Here is a 20,614-nt window from a genome sequence, read left to right on the forward strand (position 1 = left end):
CACATATTACACACACACCCATTAATGATGTGTCCCTCAAATCAAATATTACACACACCCACTGATGATCTGTCCCTCAACTCACATATTAGACACACCCATGACGATCTGTCCCTCAACTCACATATTACACACACCCACTGATGATCTGTCTCTCAACTCACATATTACACACACCCATTAATGATGTGTCTCTCAACTCACATATTAGACACACCCATTAATGAAGTGTCCCTCAATTCACATATTAGACACACCCACTGATGATCTGTCCCTCAACTCACACATTACACACACCCATTAATGAAGTGTCCCTCAACTCACACATTAGACACACCCACTGATGATCTGTCTCTCAACTCACATATTAGACACACCCACTGATGATCTGTCTCTCAACTCACATATTAGACACACCCATTGATGAAGTGTCCCTCAATTCACATATTACACACACCCATTAATGATGTGTCTCTCAACTCACATATTAGACACACCCACTGATGATCTGTCTCTCAACTCACATATTACACACACCCATGATGATGTGTCTCTCAACTCACACATTAGACACACCCACTGATGATCTGTCTCTCAACTCACATATTCATCCTCGGTCTCTATACGCAGGAGGTGGGCGTTCTGGTCCTGGCATTCCTGGCGCGCTTGATCCCACGTGACCGTGCTGCTGTTGACAAACAGGTAGCAGAACTGCGGCAGCCATGACAGCCAGCCGTCTGGGCACTGGGCCGTCGTAGGCTGCGTTTGCTGGGCATCTGTCCCTCCCCCTGCGCGCGCACACACACACACATAACACACACACACACACACACACACACACACACACACACACACACACACACACACACACACACACACACAAATGTGCAGATATGCATGTAAATACACATTTATGTCGCGCTCGCACAACACACACACACACACACACACACACACACACACACACTGATATCAGTAGCATATGGTGACTCCACATGCAGAGTGTCTGTGTGTATCTGTGTGAAAGGAGGAGCAGACGTGTGAATGATTGAAATGGAAGCAAGCGCACTTATTCTTCCCCTGCCGTTGATTTTCAGAAATGATTATTTCTAAGTAACAATCACAGTCATGATGACAGAAATGATAATAACAGACTATTAATACGTAAACGAACCAAGCACACACACCCCACCCCCACCCCAAATTTCAACGAGGCAAGAATGACAAAAGAGGCCAAAACAGAGCCTTAGACTGAAAGTTGTAGTTATTGTTTTTTTGCGTTTCTTGTTCTTGTTCTTGTTCTTCTTCTTCTTCTTCTTCTTCGTGGGCTGCAACTCCTACGTTCACTCGTGTGTTCATGAGTGGGCTTTTACGTGCATGACCGTTTCTTACCCCGCCATGTAGGCAGCCATTCGTTTTCGGGGGGGGGGGGGGGTGCATGCTGGGTAGGTTCTTGTTTCCATAATCCACCGAACGTTGACATGGATTACAGGATCTTTAGCGTGCGTATTTGATCTTCTGCTTGCGTATACACACACAGGGGATTCAGGCACTAGCAGGTCTGCACATATGTTGAACTGGGAGATCGGAAAAATCTCCACCCGTTACCCAACAGGCGTCGTTACCGAGATTCGAACCAGAGACCCTCAGATTGAAAGTCTAACGCTTTAACCACTCGAGTATTGCGCCCGTCGTTTTGTTTTTTTAATTGCTCTTTTTTGCAAGAATGGGGGAATGGAATTAAACCCGACAAAACACGACAACAGTAAAGACAACATAAAACAAAACAAAAAAGCTAATATACCCTACCCTGCCAAATGACAGCATTGTGCACAGTCAAAGTTCTGAGACCAAATGCCAGAGACTGCCACCAGAATAACATTGCCCCATTTGCTGTGTGGTTCTATTCCTCTCTCAATGCATGCTATGTCTTTTAACTGAAATGAAAACTAATCTTACAAGTGCCATCAGTTACAAGTGGGGTGAAATGCTAAACAGGACAAAAGAGGACATTGGTTGTTGTTGTTGTTGGGTTGTTGTTGTTTTTGTTTTTTTGTTTTTTTTTGGGGGGGTGCTGGGGGGGGGGTGTTGGGGGAAGTGTCAACATCAATGCAGGTAGGCGGGATGGTTTACTGTCTGTTACCAGCAACAGAAAATGATCCCAGAACTGTCACCGAAATCTCAGCAGGATGTCAACCATTTGTTGATGAGTCAGTCTATCTATTTGAGTAATTCCAATGAGCGGCCGATGACAGTATCATGAGTGTGCAGTCCACGCGCCTACATCTCCTCAACAAAAGTATGACCCACTTAACCCTTTCACCGCCAGTCAATTTAGAGTGCAAAATTCCCTTGTGCTACAAACACAGAAAATACGGTGTCTAGGAATAGCTGGGGATTCCGCCCCTATGATGTGTAGAAAATAAAACTATGGCCTATCCTACCACCGAACATAAAGAGCAGTAGGTTCATGGATAACAGACCCATGATGTGCTCACCCTTCAGTGACATGGGTCCTCTGCATAAATGCGAGCTTGGCAGTGAAAGGGTTAACTGTGTCACTTGACACCGATAAACAGCAAAGTGGAACAACGACTTGATACGTTTGAAACAATTGTTTTATATCACTTGTCTCTCATCTGCCTTCTGTCTTTTTTAGTTCAAAGGTACGATGGAGATAAACAAGTTGAAACAGGTGTATATTTTCTAATGTGTTGCCCTTTTTGTTTAAGCCATCACTGAGAGGGGGAAAAAAAACAACTAACAGACGAATAGATAACTGAATAAAACTGATTTGATAATCAGTAAATGTACAAAATCTGATCAATTGACAGTCTAAGCATAAATGGGTTACTGAAAAAAGGATGAACTGATGAACATGAATTGATGAATTAATCCAGTTTAGATAAATAACAAGGACGTAAATGTCATCCATCAACTAACTGGTACAGGCGTGATGGTTTATTTATATACACATATATATATATATATATATATATATATATATATATATATATATATATTACACATACTGCGTAAACAATAAAAATCACATCACACAAAGGTCAAGCAGCGTCGCAAATTACTTCAATAACAATTACGATTGTTAATATCATATATATATATATATATATATATAGAGAGAGAGAGAGAGAGAGAGAGAGATAACAGCCACCAGTCACCCGGTCATACAACTTGCGAATTACCCACCGGGATTGCTACACAAAAAAGGGGAGTTCAAGTGATCTAATCACAGTCATCATTTATTTTGCTGACAATATACAATGATCTTTTTAGAACAGCTTGAAACATCATGGTCACTTTTGCACTTTCTCAACATTTTATTAAGTGTTATCAAATCCTGACAGGCGTAACAATAGTGACATTCAAATTATATGTATATATATATATATATATATATATAGAGAGAGAGAGAGAGAGAGAGAGAGAGAGCACTGAACACTATATATGTATGTGTGTGTGTGTGTGTGTGTGTGTGTGTGTGTGTGTGTGTGTAGAAAGAAAGAGAGAGAACACTGAACACTATATGTACATATATATACATATATATGTGTGTGTGTGTGTGTGTGTGTGTGTGTGTGTGTGTGTGTGTGTGTGGAGAGAGAGAGAGAGAGAGAGAGAGAGAGAGAGTCCGAATGCGCTTATTTTCCATTACACATCCAACGTTTTGCTGTGATTGGTACATGATGGGTAAACTGTTTGTTTAATTAAGCTAGGGTACCATGGCAGAATTGATTATACACTGCTGGCCTTGTGATCCAGCGTTCAACATTATATACTGCTGGTCTTGTGATCCAGTGTTCAACATTATATACTGCTGGCTTTGTGATCCAGTGTTCAACATTATACACTGCTGGCCTTGTGATCCAGTGTTCAACATTATACACTGCTGGCCTTGTGATCCAGTGTTCAACATTATACACTGCTGGCCTTGTGATCCAGTGTTCAACATTATACACTGCTGGCCTTGTGATCCAGTGTTCAACATTATACACTGCTGGCCTTGTGATCCAGTGTTCAACATTATACACTGCTGGCCTTGTGATCCAGTGTTCAATATTATATACTGCTGGCCTTGTGATCCAGTGTTCAACATTATACACTGCTGGCCTTGTGATCCAGTGTTCAACATTATACACTGCTGGCCTTGTGATCCAGTGTTCAACATTATATACTGCTGGCCTTGTGATCCAGTGTTCAACATTATACACTGCTGGCCTTGTGATCCAGTGTTCAACATTATACACTGCTGGCCTTGTGATCCAGTGTTCAACATTATATACTGCTGGCTTTGTGATCCAGTGTTCAACATTATATACTGCTGGCTTTGTGATCCAGTGTTCAACATTATACACTGCTGGCCTTGTGATCCAGTGTTCAACATTATACACTGCTGGCCTTGTGATCCAGTGTTCAACATTATATACTGCTGGCTTTGTGATCCAGTGTTCAACATTATACACTGCTGGCTTTGTGATCCAGTGTTCAACATTATACACTGCTGGTCTTGTGATCCAGTGTTCAACATTATACACTGCTGGCCTTGTGATCCAGTGTTCAACATTATACACTGCTGGCCTTGTGATCCAGTGTTCAACATTAAAAAACTGTTGGCCTTGTGATCCAGTGTTCAACATTATACACTGCTGGCTTTGTGATCCAGTGTTCAACATTATACACTGCTGGCCTTGTGATCCAGTGTTCAACATTATACACTGCTGGCCTTGTGATCCAGTGTTCAACATTATACACTGCTGGCCTTGTGATCCAGTGTTCAACATTATACACTGCTGGCTTTGTGATCCAGTGTTCAACATTATATACTGCTGGCTTTGTGATCCAGTGTTCAACATTATATACTGCTGGTCTTGTGATCCAGTGTTCAACATTATACACTGCTGGCCTTGTGATCCAGTGTTCAACATTATACACTGCTGGCCTTGTGATCCAGTGTTCAACATTATATACTGCTGGCCTTGTGATCCAGTGTTCAACATTATACACTGCTGGCCTTGTGATCCAGTGTTCAACATTATACACTGCTGGCCTTGTGATCCAGTGTTCAACAATATCTCACTTCAGCATGGCGTTTTTTTGTGTGTTTTTTTTTTGGGGGGGGGGACTACTTCAATTTTCCTCACAACACCCAGGTGTAAATGAGTCGACCTACTTTATTTAATTCAGGAAGGTTAATCAACTCTACGTTTGGTGAGACCAAGGGCCTGCCTGCCTGCCTGCCTGCCTGCCTATGCTGTGCTTTGCTTAGCGCTGCACACTGTGAACATGTTTCACTTGTGAAAAATCGTCTACCCTCGCCTCCTCAGCCTTAGCCCCATCCCAACACTGACTCCCCTCCACCCACCCCACCTCCCAACACACACACACACACACACACACACACACACACACATCCCCGCCTCGCCCCCCCCCCCCCCCTCGCCCCCAACACACACCCCTACACACGTACACCACCATTTCTTCCTACACAAGTCTCCGATTATATGAAAGCTGTCAAACAGTTTGAGTGAAACACATCACTAATGCAATGACTTCTGCGCATAGTTAAATCAACGAACCGATCAATTGGTCGATGAGAATTCAAACACCAAAATCATACGATCAACAGATTGCATAAAAGCTGACACAGTGCTCTTTTTGTTCTCTCTCTAATTGATAGTACAATGTTGTTTGGGATTTTGTTTTTGTTGTTGTTGTTGTTTCGTTGTTGTTTTTTCACCTGGCTCTTTCACCAAAAATTTTGTCTCGTGTTCATCAGTGAGAGGGAAAATTGGGACAGAGAAAGGACACGCGCGCACACACGCATACCCATATGCACACGCAGAAAGAGAGAGAGAGATATGAGAACAAGACAAGACAAAGACGAAGACAAAAGGTTTATTGTACATCGGCCTCAGGTCATTATGAGAGAGAGACAGAGACATAGACAGAGACAGAGAGAGACAGAGACAAGACAAGACAAAGACAAATGGATTATTGTACATGGGCCTCAGGCCGTTATGTGTGTGTGAGAGAGAGAGAGAGAGAGAGAGAGAGAGGGGTGGGCAGAAACAGGATACCGATCTCATGATGAGCACATGCACACACTCTTGTCAGCCTGATTGGTCGATCTCCTTCGCTCACTGCTCCTCAACTGGTCCAAGTATTGGATGTTCACTTGAAGGTGATTTCATCACGCATTCAAATCACTTCAACGCATTAACTCACTCAGTACAGCCAGTCCTCTCTTCTCCTCTACACAGACCCCTCGGATGTCCAGTGGGTGTCTGAATGACCCAACCTTTAGCTTCCGTCGTCAGAATTGTGGTATTCTTTGTCAACATTCACCTCTTCAGTATAAGAGCCTTCCGCTTGCAATATTTTGATGGTGGTAATTGGGGTGAAACGCTGTTAACGTCGTCTCTTTCGCCGTTCGTATGGAGAGAGTTAAATCAAAATGGCGTGGTGGGGTTGTAGGTGGGGTAGAAGGGGGGGGGGGGGCATTTGGGGGGCGAGGGGAGGGGGGCTCGAGGGGTAGTGTGATATGAAGAACAAACTGTTGATGGTGTTGCAGGTTAAGGGGGTGGTGGGGTGCAATGGTTAAATTTATTACAACACGAGTCCTGTTGAAGAATATGCTCCTCTTCTTTGTCGTGTGTGTGTGTGTGTGTGTGTGTGTGTGTCTGTGTGTGACTGTGTGTGTCTGTGTCTGTGTGTGACTGTGTGTGTCTGTGTCTGTGTGTGACTGTGTGTGTCTGTGTGTGTCCAGTGTGATGTGCCCTGTGTGTGTGTGGTGGTGTGTGTGCCAGTGTGTGAGTGTGTGCCTTTGTCGGTGTGTGTCTGTGTGTGTGCGCCGTGTGTGTGTGTGTGCGCGCGCCAGTGTGTCCACTGTGTGTGTGTGTGTGTGTGTGTGTGCTGGTGTGTGTGTGTGGTGTGTGTTGTGTGCCTCTGGTGTGTGCCTTTGTTGTGTGTGTGTGTGTGTGTGGCGCGCCACTGTGTGTGTTGTGTGGAACTGTGTGTGTCCGGGTGTGTGATGTGTGCGGGTGTGTGGCGGTATGTGTGTGTGTGTGTGTGTGTGTGTGTGTGTGGTGTTTATTTGTGCGTGTGTATGTGTGTGTGAGTGAAGTCAAAGTAATTTCATTGAGGGTAAAAGATAATTTATGCAGCTTTTTCGTTTGTTTGTTTCTTTGTTGTTTGTTTTGTTTTTTACATCCTGTCCGACGAAGAAGCGATAGAAATATAAAAGGGAAAATACAGGTTTTGAAGAAACAACAACAACAAAAGCATAACACGAAAACTAACAATTACAAGCCATTCAACAACAACAGCAAAATCAATATGTGTGACTGCGTAGTTATATTTGCTTGATTTATCTGAACATTTTGAGACAAAAGCTGAGAGACGGGGAACAGGCACAAGACAGTCTCAGACAGAAGGCTCGGAACTCAGTACTGTTGAAATGTAATGGCCACCGACCTGTATACATATATACGCACGTGTTGCACACACACACACACACACACACACACACACACACACAGACAACCAAACCTTGAGTTGGATCAACAAGAAAATGTTAGAAAGGAACAAACTTATAATATAACAAAACTATATAAGTAAGGGTAATTTTTGAAACATATATTTCATCTAAGACTGAGCGCTTTCTGCTCTCTGTTTTAACGCATTAAAAAAAATAAACATTGGTACAGCTCTCGACACAATGCTGTTGACATTTTGAAGTAGGTGGGGTAATATGGGAATCCTAAGATTTTGTATATGTTTGGATAAGTATTTCTTTCTCAGCATGTCATATTGTGGAGTGGACAAATTAAGAGAGAGAGAGGGAGGGAGAGGGAGAGAGAAAACAGACAGACAGGCAGACAGGCAGAGAGAGACACAGAGAGAGGCAGACAGACAGGCAGACAGACAGAAAAGAGGACAAGACAAGACAAACAATATTCCTTATATATATATATATTTATATATATATATATATATATATTTCGGGGATAATAGATAAGCAATTAACATACTTTTCTATTCACCCAGTCCACATTCATCCAATACTGGGTCCATACTACACAGCCTTATAAGAGACAGACGGACAGAGACAAAGACAGGCAGAGACAGACAGACACACACACACACACACACACACACAGACACACAGACAGACAAAGAGAGACGCACAAACAGACATTGACAAAGACAGACAGAGACAGACAGACAGACAGGCTAACAAACAGACAAACAAACAGACAGACAGAGTCGCCCACGCTTGTGTAAGGACACGATATCGCCAATGGCTATATTCCTGCGCGGTGTCGATCCTAAGAAACAGTTGATAATTATGTCCGATCTGCATTCAAGCCGACACACTTTTCTTTCTGCCTTTATCGCTGGGCCATTGTTTGACAGTCATTATCGATCTGGGCCCAGGCCTGATGCTCACTACGTCTTTCTGTTATCAATATCGGCGTGTGGTAGTGACAAGTACCTATTATATCTAGCACGGGACTCCGTGTGTGCGTGCGTGCGTGCGTGCGTGCGTGCGTGCGTGCGTGTGTGTGTGTGTGTGTGTGTGTGTGTGTTGTATCTGTGTGTGTCTGTGTGAGTGGCGAGCGAGCGAACGAGCTTGCATGTTTGCTTGGTAGCTTGATATCAAGGCCCAGTTTTCAATTCAGTCAATAGTTCTACTATAGTTTTTGCTACATTGCCAATATAATATGATTTACACACACACACACACACACACATTATACATATCTGATATCATTGGCTAGCTTGTACTGACGACTGTGTGTCTACACTAGTGTGTGTGTGTGTGTGCGTGTGTGTGTGTGTGTGTGTGTGTGTGTGTGTGTGTGTGTGTGTGTGTGTGTGTGTGTGTGTGAGTGACTGTGTGTGTGTGTGTGTGTGTGTGTGTGTGTGTGTGTGACTGTGCACGCACGCTTTCTGCTGCTCATGTGCTGTTATTGTGTGTGTGTATGTGTGTGTGTGTGTGTGCGTGCGTGCGTGCGTGCGTGCGTGCGTGCGTGCGAAGCACACATACAGTCATGCTTTAAAAAATCTTTAAAAACTAAAACTAAAAAGATACATAAAATTTTAAAAGTTCATTTTCGTTCTCGTTTATCTCCCTGTGACTGCAGGCACAATCATGTTTCCACTCCACCATAGTAATTATGTAGGTTGCCACCAACAAGTCTGTGCATGCATGCCCGCGCGCGCGCCTTGGTCTACGTTTGTGTGTTGTGCTTTTTTTTGCTTTTTTTTTATTTTTAAACTCGGTTATTGGCGGTGGACAGGGTGCACACTTGACACGAGAACGTATTCAGCTGATGTGGCAGAATAATCCCTTTGCCGTGTCGTCCAATTCGTCAATCCGGTTACGATGTTACCAATATTATGATCTTTTGTTTTTTGTTGTTGTTTTTGTAACTTTTCACAAATAGGTTATGTTAAAAAATAGGTTGTACAATTTTTAACGAAAAATATATTTGTAGATGTAGTTTTTCTTCTTCTAAACAATATCAGGCGTTGAGTGATGGCCTAGAGGTAACGCGTCCGCCTAGGGAAGCGAGAGAATCTGAATGCGCTGGTTCGAATCACGGCTCAGCCGCCGATATTTTCACTTTGAGTGGTGGTCTGGACGCTAGTCATTCGGATGAGACGATAAACCGAGGTCCCGTGTGCAGCATGCACTTAGCGCACGTAAAAGAATCCATGTCAACAAAAGGGTTGTTCCTGGCAAAATTCTGTAGAAAAATCTTCTTTTATAGGAAAAACAAATAAAACTGCACGCAGGAAAAAATACCAAAAAAGTGGGTGGCGCTGTAGTGTAGCGACGCGCTCTCCCTGGGGAGAGCAGCCCGAATTTCACACAGAGAAATATGTTGTGACAGACAGACATGCAAAATACAAATACAAAAACAATATCACATTTGAAACTCATCTGAACCAAGTGCTCCTATGTGGTCCTTCGCTTGCTCTGTGCACGGAAGCATGACAGTTTCAGTTTCAGTTTCAGTAGCTCAAGGAGGCGTCATTGCGTTCGGACAAATCCATATACGCTACACCACATCTGCCAAGCAGATGCCTGACCAGCAGCGTAACCCAACGCGCTTAGTCAGGCCTTGAGAGAGAGAGACAGAGAGAGAAAAGAACTACTACTAATAATAATATGTATAAGGCGCAAAAACTTGATGAAGTCAACTATAAGCGTACAAAATAAAATAAAATAACTAAATAACTAAATAACTAACTAAATAACTAACAAAATAAATAAATAGTAATAATATAATTATAAAAAAATAAATAAACAAAAATGAACAAAATAATAATAATAATAATAATAATAATAAAACAAACGAAAGAAAAAAAAGAATGAATGAAGCATGACAACATCCACCCAGTGTTGTTGTTTGTTTTGTTTTTTCTTATTTTAGGTTTTTTTTCTTATTTTACCCTTCAGTTGCTTTGACATGCACATACACATGACATGCACATACACATGACATGCACATACACATGACATGCACATACACGCGCGCGCACCTTCCTTCTTTCTGACGCACGAGGCACCTTAACTCCCGAGAGCAAGGTTTCGGTTGTGCATGCGCACTAGAGCCTATCCATAAAAGGGAAAGGGGCGGAGTTTATCTATAAAAAGCGCGAGCACGTGTCCGGTAGGTTAGTAGATCGTCATATTTCTCTCCGTTTGCATGTTTTACAAACAATGTGGTCGTTTACGGTTGCCAACGTCGAGGGGCTGTCTGCATGCTTTCCAATTCTCACCGGACAGTACCACGTGCTGGTGCTATTTTTATCTGACAGACACGTCTAGCGCAAACACAAACGGCTCTAGCTCCGCCCCTTTTCTCTGCATTCAAATTTTGTATTACGTGTAGCTGACACATTTTGTACTTTCCAAAGTCAATTCAGGTCTAGATTGGAAGCTGCTAGGCAAATCTCGCTCTCTGCCATAAATGAAGCCAAACCGTAGCTTTATTAGGCTTTTATTTTGAATAAACCTTCACCGACGTCACAGTGTCAGACTCTGGTGAGAAACTGGCTTGATTCAAATCGCCCGCCATTTATAGTCCGGTTCAGGCTTTAACTCACTCAGTACGGCCAGTCCTCTCTTCTCCTCTACACAGACCCCTCGGATGTCCAGTGGGTGTCTGAATGACCCAACCTTTAGCTTCCGTCGTCAGAATTGTGGTATTCTTTGTCAACATTCACGTCTTCAGTATAAGAGCCTTCCGCTTGCAATATTTTGATGATGGTAATTGGGGTGAAACGCTGTTAACGTCGTCTCTTTCGCCGTTCGTATGGAAAGAGTTAAAAGACGTACAGGAGCGGAACACGCTACAGACAGCGTTAGAACTATCCTCTCAGCCACAGCCAGTGAGGCAATAACTGAGGCAGGCAGAAACACAGACACACATGGTTGTCAAGTACGGGGCATCGGAAATAAAATGAAAACAAACAATGCATATACAAGAAAAAACAACAACATACAAACAAGCAAACAATAAATGCGCATTGTAAGCGGGCAACACAGTTCTCAGGTGAAAAACAAACAAAGAAACAAAAAGCTATACAATCCACCCAAAACGCCCAATGGTCCAAGGCGACAAAAGATAGGATATGGGCTAAAATTCTCTTGGAAAAAAAAAGAAGAAACACACGCACACACACACACACACACACACACACACACACACACACACACACACAAAATGGATGAATTCACTAGCAAGGCAGAACATGAGAACGACGAAAAACGAAAAAGGTGGAGGCGGTCTGTAGGCAGAATCAATCAACGACGTAAAACAGGACGTTTCTAGAACAGTTTACAAAAGGTGGATATTATTGTTTTGAACTGGAAAAGTCCCCCAAGGTATAATTGTAGACTGCAGTTTTTTCAGTCGGCAGTTCCTGTCACCCATTCCAAACAAAGATCTATGACAGGCGCAATAGCCGAGTGGTTAAAGCGTTGGACTGTCAATCTGAGGGTCCCGGGTTCGAATCTCGGTGACGGCGCCTGGTGGGTAAAGGGTGGAGATTTTTCCGATCTCTCACGTCAACATATGTGCAGACCTTCTAGTGCTTGAACCCCTTTCGTGTGTATACGCAAGCAGAAAATCAAATACGCACGTCAAAGATCCTGTAATCCATGTCAGCGTTCGGTGGGTTATGGAAACAAGAACATACCCAGCATGCACACACCCAAAAGCGGAGTATGGCTGCCTACATGGCGGGGTAAAAACGGTCATACACTTGAAAGCCCACTCGTCTGCATATGAGTGAACGTGGGAGTTGCAGCCATTCGAACGCAGAAGAGGAGGAAGAAGAAAACAAGATCTATCGGTGTGAATCATTTTGCAACTGCTGAAGTCAGTCGCTCAGTGTCACACAGTAAATTGAAAATAACTCCAAGGTGATGGCTTCTCATGAGGTAGGATCTGTGGGGTGGTGCGCCCCACTGGGCACCGTTGTCCACAGGTTCGATTCCCTTTTACGGGCCGGATTTTTCTTTTCTTTTCTTTTACTCCCTTTTCCATTAGACATTGAGTGGTGTGGTGGTCTGGGTACTAGTCATCCACATGACGCGATAAACCGAGGTCCCGTGTGCAATATGCACTAAACGCGCAGAAAGGAACCCACAGCCACGAAAAGGCTTGATGCTGGCAAAATTCTGTGGAAAAATCCACTTTGATAGTGAAAAAAATATTTTTGTATTTGTATTTATTTTTATCACAACATATTTCTCTGTGTGACATTCGGGCTGCTCTCCCCGGGGATAGCGCGTCGCTACACTGCAGCGCCAGCCATTTTTTTTGTATTTTTTTCCTGCATGCAATTTTATTTGTTTTTCCTATCGAAGTGGATTTTTCTACAGAATTTTGCCAGGAACAACCCTTTTCTTGCCGTGGGTTCTTTTACGTGCGCTAAGTGCATGCTGCACACGGAACCTCGGTTTATCGTCTCATCCGAACGACTAGCGTCCAGACCACCACTCAAGGTCTAGTGGAGGGGGAGAAAATATCGGCGGCTGAGCCGAGATTTGAACCAGTGCGCTCATATTCTCTCGCTTCCTAGGCGGACGCGTTACCTCTAGGTCATCATTCCACAAATATATGTGCAGGGAGAAAAAAAAGAAGAGAAAAATGGTGGCGCTGCGCTGTGGCGACGCTCTCTATCCGGGGAGAGCAAACAGAGAAATCCGTTGTGACAAAACGTAACACAATACGATCTATAGTTTCTGTTCTCCGACCATTCTGGCGTTTCCATCGCGTTAGCAGCTTTCCTTTTGATCCAAGGAAATCAACGACATGTTTATCTAAACCGAGTGCCTTTGTCTTCCGATTAAATCAATAGAGACTTTTCTCTGTTCATCGTCTGCCTTTGTAGGTTCAACTACATTCGTTGGTTGGTTTCAGTTTTGTGTTGATTGGATTTGTCATGTCGGGTTTACTAACCCTGCCACCCAGGAAGCCATGCTTTGTTCGTCGAGGTGTGGTGCAGGCTGGGTGTGCGCGGGTTATCAGAGCCCATCCAACATGGACGAAGATTGCAGGGCCGTTGTCGATCACGGGATTGTTAACGTGTATTGTATTGTTGTATTGTGTTACTTTTTTGTGACAACATATTTCTCTGTGTGAATTCGGGCTGCTCTCCCCTGCCCTCTGCTCTGTAGAGCGAGCCGCTGCACTGAGAGATCCAACCTGTTTTTCTGTCTGTAATCTTTTTTGTTTGTTTGTTTGTTTGTCTGTTTTCCCATCAAAGTGGATTTTTTCTACAGAATTTCGCCAAGGACAACCGTTTTGTTGCCGTGGGTTCTTTTAAGAGCATGCTGCACACGGGACCTCGGTTTATCGTCTCATCCGAATGACTAGCGTTCAGACCACCACTCAAGGTCTAGTGGAAGGGGATAAAATACTGGCGACTGTGTCGTGATTGGAACCAGTGCTCTCAGTTTCTCTCCCTTCCAAGGCGGACGCGTTGCCTCTTGGTCAACACTCCACACTCTGTGTGTAACTAATCTTCCTCATGCTTGTCCACACGAAGAGAATGACGTCACGCCACTGTCAGGTGTGGCAGACACATGGTGATGTGGGAGACGGCGAAGAAATGCCTCCATCTTCAACCCGCCACTGACCTCCTGGACAACCCAGACAGAAAGAAAGTCCCGCGCTCTGACCACCAGCAAGGAAAACAGAGTGGTTCGCTGTCAGAGTGATACACAGTGTGCTGACGGGGTGGCCCTGGCACAACACGGGAATCGAACAGCTGTCTGTCCAACGCTGTGCTGTGGTGGCGACTTGGTGCAGAGACCCACAAAAGCATGTGTGGAATTCATCTTGTTCTTCCGTCCATGTACAGCTTGCAATTATTTGCACTTCAAAATACAATGAATGGCGCGAACAGCATGAGGAGGAAATTCATGATAGAATACCACCAACAACAAAAAAAAAAAACCGACAGAAATTGAAATAAAAAATAATACAAATGAGACCTATAGTTGTTACTTTTATCATCATCATTATCATCATCATCATCATCATCATAAATGATGATGATAAACAAAAACACTTGCCTGACTTTATATTATAGTTTCGAACATTACAAGATGATCAGTCATAAAAATGAATACGCCAAGAAATACTCATTGCAGCATCTCTCCAGCAGCGAGAACGAAATCCATTGCCTACATAACCCCAACCCCAACCCCAACCCCACCCCCTCCATCCACCCCACCCGCTAACGCACAAAAATAAGGATTATGCGTGTAAAGAAACAGAAAAGGAGGATGGGGTCTAACTGAGAAAACCCCAACTACCATTAAACCATGATGTGCGTGCCACACACGCAATGAGAAGGTGAGGAAGTTAGAGGAGGGCAGGTGGAGGGAAGAGGAGAAGGAAGAGAGAGGGGAGGAAGGAGGTGGAGGGAAGAGGAGAAGGAAGAGAGAGAGGAGGAAGGAGGTGGAGGGAAGAGGAGAAGGAAGAGAGAGAGGAGGAAGGAGGTGGAGAGAAAAGAGCAGCATCCTACTCACCCAGCAGCAGAAAAGCTAAGGTGACACCGAGCACGACTGACGGCATCTTGTCCAAGCCAACTGCCAGAGCCACGGCAAGAGTTCCTGACCCACGTTACTGCTCACTGACTCACCACGGAACGTCAGTCGTTGCTGTGAGGCTCCGGAAAAAAAACCAAAGGTTCTGCTCACGGCACTCCCCCAGCACACAACTAACCCGACTGCACTGAGGTAACTACTCTTTAAAACTCCACTTTTTTTCTAAATGACCGACATTCGTGAAAATACTTCACTGCACCAGCACAGCATGAACTAGTGTCTGGACCCGAACTCTGCACTGCTGCAGCTACGGGGCGGGGTTGTGCGTAGAACGTAACGGGCAACCAACTTGAGACGTGGCAGCCTGGAGACTGAACTGGCCCAGTGGCCCGAAAAACGCCCAGTGCCTGACGGTCCTGTTGTGTTCGATAAAGACGACGACACCCCGGTAAGCTCATCACTTCGTATCAGTAAGAAATAGAACCGGGTCATCATTTGTTCGCTTTATCAGGTTTTTATCGCCCTGTGAACGTATGTGTGATTGCTGGTGACAATGCGTTTGAGGTCACCCACATTTAATATACTGTGGACTGTTTTCTGGGCAAACCCTCGCTCTTTTTTCAGTGCAAGCAAGTCAAGAAATATACACCCTGACAACAACGTAGGAGTAACCAACGTATTGCTACTTTTTTGGCAACAGTGAGCGCAAACGTCACTTTTCAATAGTTTTTTTTTTTAATAGTAATAGTAATAGAAATGATCTTTTTTATTTACTTGACTCTTCTAAAATTCTGATGATTGAGACAGGATACAAAAATATGCTATACCCCACCCCATTTTCGTCATTCTTCCCGAACCCCCACCCCATCCACCAAAAAGTTTCTTCTTCTTCTTCCGCGATCCCTGGCCACGCTAGATTTTCAGTCCGGTCAGGACAGCGAAGTCCGCTGTCCGTTGCAGGGACCCCACCGGTTAAAATGATAACTGATGTAACGTGCACATGCTCGGATTGCTGAAGCGAGGCAAGACCTTGACAGCGTTGGACACTTTGTCATTGCAGTATATGGGGCGGGTACACTCCAGATGAAAGCTGTTGAGCCTTGTCTCCTGCATGGCCAAGATCACCCATGTCTGTCTCCCCGGCTGCAGCAGTGTGCTGATAACAACACTGGCGTTGTGCATGGCCATCTTGGTCCTGGTCGTCAGTTTGGAGTTTGCCCTTCGCTGGTGTGGTGAGGTGCCTGATGATCGATGCTGCTTTCCCAGTCCACCATCCAACAGCTGTGTCCTGTCCAGGGAGAAGATGTCGCTGATGACGGACCCAGTGTACCTGAACTGGCAGTGAACGTCCAGATCATAGTTGTTAGTGATGATGGCTGGGGCTGCCTCTATGCCTTGTCCTACAATATTGTCATTTTCAGTTTCAGTTTCAATTTCTCAAGGAGGCGTCAATGCGTTCGGGCAAATCCATATACATACACCACATCTGCTAAGCAGATGCCTGACCAGCTGCATAATCCCAACGCGCTTAGTCAGGCCTTGAGTCCATACATAAATATGTGTGCACCTCTCCGAGTGGATTTCTTCTTCAGAATGTTGCCGAGTGGATTTCTTCTACAGAATGTTGCCGAGTGGATTTCTTCTACAGAATGTTGCCGAGTGGATTTCTTCTACAGAATGTTGCCAAAGGACAACACTGTGGTTGCCATGGGTTCTTTTTCAGTGCACCAAGTGCGTGCTGCACACAGAACCTCCATTTATCGTCTCATCCGAACAACTGCATGTTAGCTTTCAGTCAAACTTGGTAGAAAGGACGAGAGCGGTATTCGAACCCACACCCTCACGGGCTCTGTATTGGCAGATGAGCATCTTAATCATTCTGCCAAATCGCAGATGATGGTCAGTTGGAAGTCCTTGCTTGTCCGGGAGATGCGTTCCGTCAGTGTCCTGAGATGTTGCTGGGTGGAAACTGCTGCACCATAGGCAGCCGGCATGTCTCTGATCAGATTTTAACGTTTTTGTTTTCATTTGGCTCCGAGGTTGGGAATGTTAAAAACAAAAGAAAAGAAGTCTGTCTGAACTCGTATGGGGGTACATTTCCTCTGTTGGGGTGCCCAAGGCATGTGTCGTCCATGTGTCAGGACACGACACTGCTCCGACAATGCGGACTGGGCCATGCCCATAGCGAGGAGGATGGATATCCTTCACAATGAACTGACAGCCGGGGAGAGAGCCAGCTGCAGTACAAAGGCGTTTCAAAGAAAGACATTTGAAGGCTCATGGCGCTGACTCTAGAGTCCTGGGAGAATCTTGAAGCTGGCCACGCGATGTAGAGAAGCACCCAAAATGAAACAACTCGAAAATCCAGTTTTTTTCTATTGCCTCCTCTACAACCACTTGCTGTCAAAATGAAGAGCTATAGAACACAATGAATTTAGTATAATGGTGTCTTTGAAACCAATGAAAACCTGACCTGTCTCTGTTTTGTTTTAGTGGAAACCGAAACAGCAAAATCTACTGCTGTGCTCACTCGGAAGAGAGAGAGAAAGGTCGACTGCGTCAAGTGTGAGTTTTACACGTGTTTCACGTGCTGAGTTGGAGGACAGCTGTGTGTTTGAATGGGTTGTGCTTTCCCTGCCAGCTTCAGGCCTTTTTCAGGCTTCTTGTTGCCAGTCATCGCCCCCGTCTCCCTGTGGGAGTGAGTGGAGGTCTGGAGTGTCGGTTAAAGTTTCTGTGGTGTGTGTGTGTGTGTGTGTGTGCGCGCGCGCGCGCGTGTATACATACAAGAGAGAGACAGAGAGAGACGCTTGACGCTTTGACGCTTGACGCTTTGACGCTTGACGCTTTGGCATTTTATTGCCATCATCTGTAAGGGTCTACTGGCAAGGGGGTGACGAGGATTAATTATTGTATCCCCATAAGTGCAAAACAACATTCTGTATATCAGCGTTTCAATAACAAACAAATCTCTAAATATCACTCTCTCACAATACATTAAATAATATACATTAAATAATATAAACCTGGTAATACAATCAAACTCGACCGTCCATTCTGGCAGTGATGTAGTTCAGTATATCAACTATCTACTTCACCAACTTAACATAAGAAAATAAACTTTACACGTGCATATCCTCATTTACTCTGGTGTTGTTCTGGTCATCGTATTGAGAGAGAGAGAGAGAGAGAGAGACAGAGAGAGACACAGAGAGAGAGAGCGTGTGAACTATTAAACCGGGGTGGTATGTTGTTTTTTTTTTTGTTGTAGTTTTTCTTAAAACAGCTATTTGAAAAAAGAGGATTGTATTTATTCCACTGGTTCTGATGTGATATTTTTGCAACCGTGTGTGTGCCGTTCAATGCGTGCTTGTTGTTATCTATTTTGTTTTGTTTTATCTTTGTGTGTGTGTGCATGTGTGTGTGTGTGTTGTGTGTGTGTGTGTGTGTGTGTGTGTGTGTGTGTGTGTGTGTGTGTGTGTGTGTGTGTGTGTATGTGTGTGTGTGTGTGTGTGTGTGTGTGTGTGTGTGTGTGTGTGTGTGTGTGTGTGTGTGTGATTGCGTGTGTATGTGGGTGTGTGTGTGTGTGTGATTGCGTGTGTATGTGTGTGTGTGTGTGTGTGTGTGTGTGATTGCGTGTGTATGTGGGTGTGGGTGTGTGTGTGATTGCGTGTGTATGTGTGTGTGAGAGAGAGAGTGTGATTGCGTGTGTATGTGTGTGTGTCTGTGTCTGTGTCTGTTTGAGTGCCTATGTATGTCTGCGTGTATGTGCCATTAAGTTGTCTCTGTCCCTTTTTTTTTCTTTTTTTTTTTTTCTTTTTTTTTTTGCATATCATTGATGAACACGAAATAAAAATCTTAATTAAATGTGGAAACGCCAAGTAAAAAAAAAAAAAAAGCTGTATTAAACTTGAATACCGAGAAAGGAAAAAAAAGGTGTTGTGTTCGCTCATCTGTAAACTGTTGATCGAATGATTCAGTTATTTCCAAACCTTTCATCGATCAGTCGGTCCGTGCGCAATGGTCGTCACAATGATGATGTGTACTTTTTTTTCAACAACTACAGCTTGTGTGTGTGTGTGTGTGTGTGTGTGTGTGTGTGTGTGTGTGTGTGTGTGTGTGTGTGTGTGTGTGTGTGTGTGTGAGAGAGAGGATGTATGTGTGTATGTGTGTGTATGTGTGTGTGTATGTGCGTGTGTGTGTGTGAGGATGTATGTGTGTGTGAGAGAGAGAGAGAGAGAATGTGTGTGTGTGTGTGTGTGTGTGTGTGTGTGTGTGTGTGTGTGTGTGTGTGAGGATGTATGTGTGTGTGTGTGTGTGTGTGTGTGTGTGTGTGAGGATGTATGTGTGTGTGTGTGTGTGTGTGTGTTAGTGTGTGAGAGATTGTGTGTGTGTGTGTGTGTGTGTGTATTCGCACGTCGATACTGAATGTGTCATATAGATTTCTTTCTTTTTTTTCTTTTCTTTTTTTTTTACTCTGGGAAATGATAGTGAAGCAGAGAGACAAGTACATTCATAAGCAGATTGGAGATGAGGAGGAGGGGGGTTCGGGGTGGGGAGGGGGGGGTTTGGGGGGGTCGGAAGGGAGCAACTGTCTCATTAACAGACACTGAAACGATGACTGTCAGAAAACAGAACACGATTATGTACCCTTACTGCCTAGTGAAGTGATGGCCTAGAGGTAACGCGTCCGCCTAGGAAGCGAGAGAATCTGAGCGCGCTGGTTCGAATCACGGCTCAGCCGCCGATATTTTCTCCCCCTCCACTAGACCTTGAGTGGTGGTCTGGACGCTAGTCATTGAAATGAGACGATAAACCACGGCAAGAAAAGGGTTGTTCCTGGCAAAATTCTGTGGAAAAAATCCACTTAGAAAAATAAAACTGCACGCAGGAAAACATACCCCCCAAAAAAATAGGTGGCAGCCCGAATTTCACACAAAGAAATCTGTTGTGTTAAAAAGAAAGAAAAATACAAATACAAATAGTCATGATACCGTGATTATATGGCATTAGAATGCGGGGTTGTTGTTGTTTTGTTATTTTTTGTTTTGTTTTTTTGTTGTTGGTTTTTTGTGTTTTTTTGCTTTTGTTTTGTTTTTGTTAGATTGTTTGTTTGTTTTGTGGTTGTTGTTGTTGTTGTTGTTGTTTTCTTCACTCGCAGGAGTAGCAGCACAACAACGTTGAGATGGAATGATAACGTCACTGTATGACAGGCATGTCTGTTGAGGGGGCTCATCGTTTCTTACCCCCTCTCTACTCTCAACTCATTCATAAAATTATAGATACTATAATGTACTTGCGCACGCGCTCGAGTGTGTTTGTGTTTTTGCTTGTGTGTGTGTGTGTGTGTGTGTGTGTGCGCGCGCGCGCCTCTGAGTGTGTGTGTGTGTGTGTGTGCACGCGCCTTTGTGTGTGTGTGTGTGTGTGTGTGTGTGCGTGTGTGCGCGCGCGCGTTTGTGTGTATCTGTCTGTGTGTGTAAGGAAGTTATATTCATCTGGAATGTATGCCACACTCTCGTT

The 20,614-nt window shown here is 44.2% G+C and overlaps 1 protein-coding gene across 1 annotated transcript in view; it reads right to left on the minus strand.

The window, feature by feature from the left end:
• LOC143276502 (C-type mannose receptor 2-like) overlaps positions 1-15,503 on the minus strand; it is a 45,765-nt gene extending 30,262 nt beyond the window's left edge. Inside the window, exons 1-2 of the mRNA XM_076581040.1 lie at positions 15,080-15,503; positions 604-788 (exon numbers count right to left, since the gene is read on the minus strand). Coding sequence (XP_076437155.1) covers positions 604-788; positions 15,080-15,125 — 231 coding nt within the window. The 5' untranslated portion in view covers positions 15,126-15,503. The remainder of the gene's footprint in view (positions 1-603; positions 789-15,079) is intronic.
• Positions 15,504-20,614: the final 5,111 nt, after the last annotated feature.

This window comes from Babylonia areolata, chromosome 2, assembly GCF_041734735.1.
Source record: "Babylonia areolata isolate BAREFJ2019XMU chromosome 2, ASM4173473v1, whole genome shotgun sequence".
NCBI lineage: Eukaryota > Metazoa > Mollusca > Gastropoda > Neogastropoda > Buccinidae > Babylonia > Babylonia areolata.